Below are 1,896 nucleotides of genomic sequence, written 5' to 3'. Positions count from 1 at the left end.
ACTAACTTTAAATTTGAGACTATGCGCATACCACAATCCTAGTACAAAAGTCTTTTACTATATCCCAGTCTGTTAACTGCCACGAAGAGGTACCTGGACAAATGTGGAAAACGATAGTAGAGGCTTCTCCCCAACTTTTTGATGCCTGGCCTACAATAGTTCCACAAAAAAAAAGTCTGAGTATTAAAGGGGGGTCACTTTCTACCGAATAAGCAAAACACACGTGACAGTAACTGCCTCTATGCGCACAAATAAAACAAAATTAACGCCCACCTCCTCCCGTTACCAGTTAATCAATCAAACCAAGCCTACAATCTAGATGCATAATAGCAAAGGAATATGATTTTAACCCTCTTGGAAAAAACCTCAGCAATTGCTTTCATGTTCTAGTGCAGAAGAAACATCTACCAACTAGTTCTAAATCTAAGAAATATAAGTTACGCGCGAAGAGAAATGATGATTCGCAAGAAGTAAAGTCAAATCAGAAACGTACCTCGATCAGAAGCATGACAAACGCAAACATAACCTTGGCGATTTCCGTCAAGAAGTTGACGCTAATAGGACTAAAATTGAACTTTCCATCCACTTTAGACATGTACACTAACACAGGCTGTAAGAGGCATAATAAGAAGGAAAAAAAAAAGAAATCTTTTAAACAATTTTGAACAGCAAATGACAACCGAAACAAAGACAACAACCTACTACGACTGTACATGACTAACCACAGATGTATTGTAGTAGCAACATTAAAATTACCTGTAAACCAACAAGCATGCAGTCACCGACAACCAAAAAAACATTGAGAGCTCGTTGTTTAGATGAAACTCTAATCTTGCGGTTATCATAAGCTCTGGCTATAGCTTTGGCACTGGGAGAAACCAACCTTGAACGACACACGCTGCACTCAGCCATCCCGTTCTTCATCAGCCTATCTCCCCCCAAAGCTAAACAACACATAACAACAGCCAAGGAAGCATATTCATCATACAAAAACAAAAAAAAAAAAGAAACTCCTTTTAAAACGAAAAGTGTCAAAGAGTGGATTTTGCATACAACCCATATCCGTAAAACCCCACAAAAATAATACAATGAGCATAAAAAATAGATCTTTGGTAACAGAATCAAAAGTGTCCGCATTGTGAAGAACAGATCGATCAAACTAACCTCAATTGAGTTATTAGATCAGCTCAGTGACGCATTCCCCGAACCAAAACCTCCCTCCCCCACCTAAACCGCGTATAAGATGCAGATGGATTCTCGATACGTTCCTCTACGTCGTCTGTGAGATCTCAATTGCAGAGATTTCAAAAGGATCTAGAGAACTCTCTTCAGCTCGAGAACAGATGTGAATGCAGAGAGAGAGATGAGGAAGAGGACGATGAAGAGGAGTCCGTCGGTTGATTCAAGTGCGCTCTTAATATCTCGCACGACCTCCTTTGCCTTTGCTTTGCTTTGCTTTGCTTTGATTTCACAACACCGTTTTATTGCGTTTCTTTGAATTAAATAAAATAAAATAAAATATTTTTTATTTTATTTTATGTTTCTTTCCTGCGGTGATACTTGGCGGTGAATGTGACAGACCAATGACATTTGAGTAAGAGTTGTAGTGAAGCTTTAGTTCGGTGGTGAGAGTTCCCGTAACTATTGGTCGTTTTTTTTTACTTACGTCATTAACGTAAAAACCAACTTTAATTGATTTTTGTTGTTGTTGTTGTATTAGATACCTAATTATATGAGTTTTTAATCAACTAAGGACTAGAAGGTTAATACATTTAATCAATACTGTACTATTAAAAGAGAAAGAGTCTTAAAAAAATTACCTATAAAAGTTGTTTACACTCTTTCAATAGATTTAGTGTTGTTTGGGGTTCGGTTGGCAATGAATGTAGCTTCGAA

General features: G+C 37.6%; 1 protein-coding gene across 1 annotated transcript; it reads right to left on the bottom strand.

The window, feature by feature from the left end:
• Positions 1 to 63: 63 nt before the first annotated feature.
• On the bottom strand, positions 64 to 1,476 carry LOC130504550 (CMP-sialic acid transporter 2-like). Its single transcript, XM_056999168.1, has 4 exons — positions 1,165 to 1,476; positions 757 to 944; positions 494 to 610; positions 64 to 150 (listed from the first exon to the last, which is right to left on the bottom strand). The coding sequence occupies exons 2-4, from the start codon at positions 922 to 924 to the stop codon at positions 73 to 75; spliced, it is 363 nt and encodes a 120-aa protein (XP_056855148.1). The 5' UTR covers positions 925 to 944; positions 1,165 to 1,476; the 3' UTR covers positions 64 to 72.
• Positions 1,477 to 1,896: the final 420 nt, after the last annotated feature.

This window comes from Raphanus sativus, unplaced genomic scaffold (genome assembly GCF_000801105.2).
Source record: "Raphanus sativus cultivar WK10039 unplaced genomic scaffold, ASM80110v3 Scaffold1652, whole genome shotgun sequence".
In the NCBI taxonomy this organism is placed as follows: domain Eukaryota; kingdom Viridiplantae; phylum Streptophyta; class Magnoliopsida; order Brassicales; family Brassicaceae; genus Raphanus; species Raphanus sativus.
This window is presented reverse-complemented; position numbering and strand designations above follow the sequence as displayed.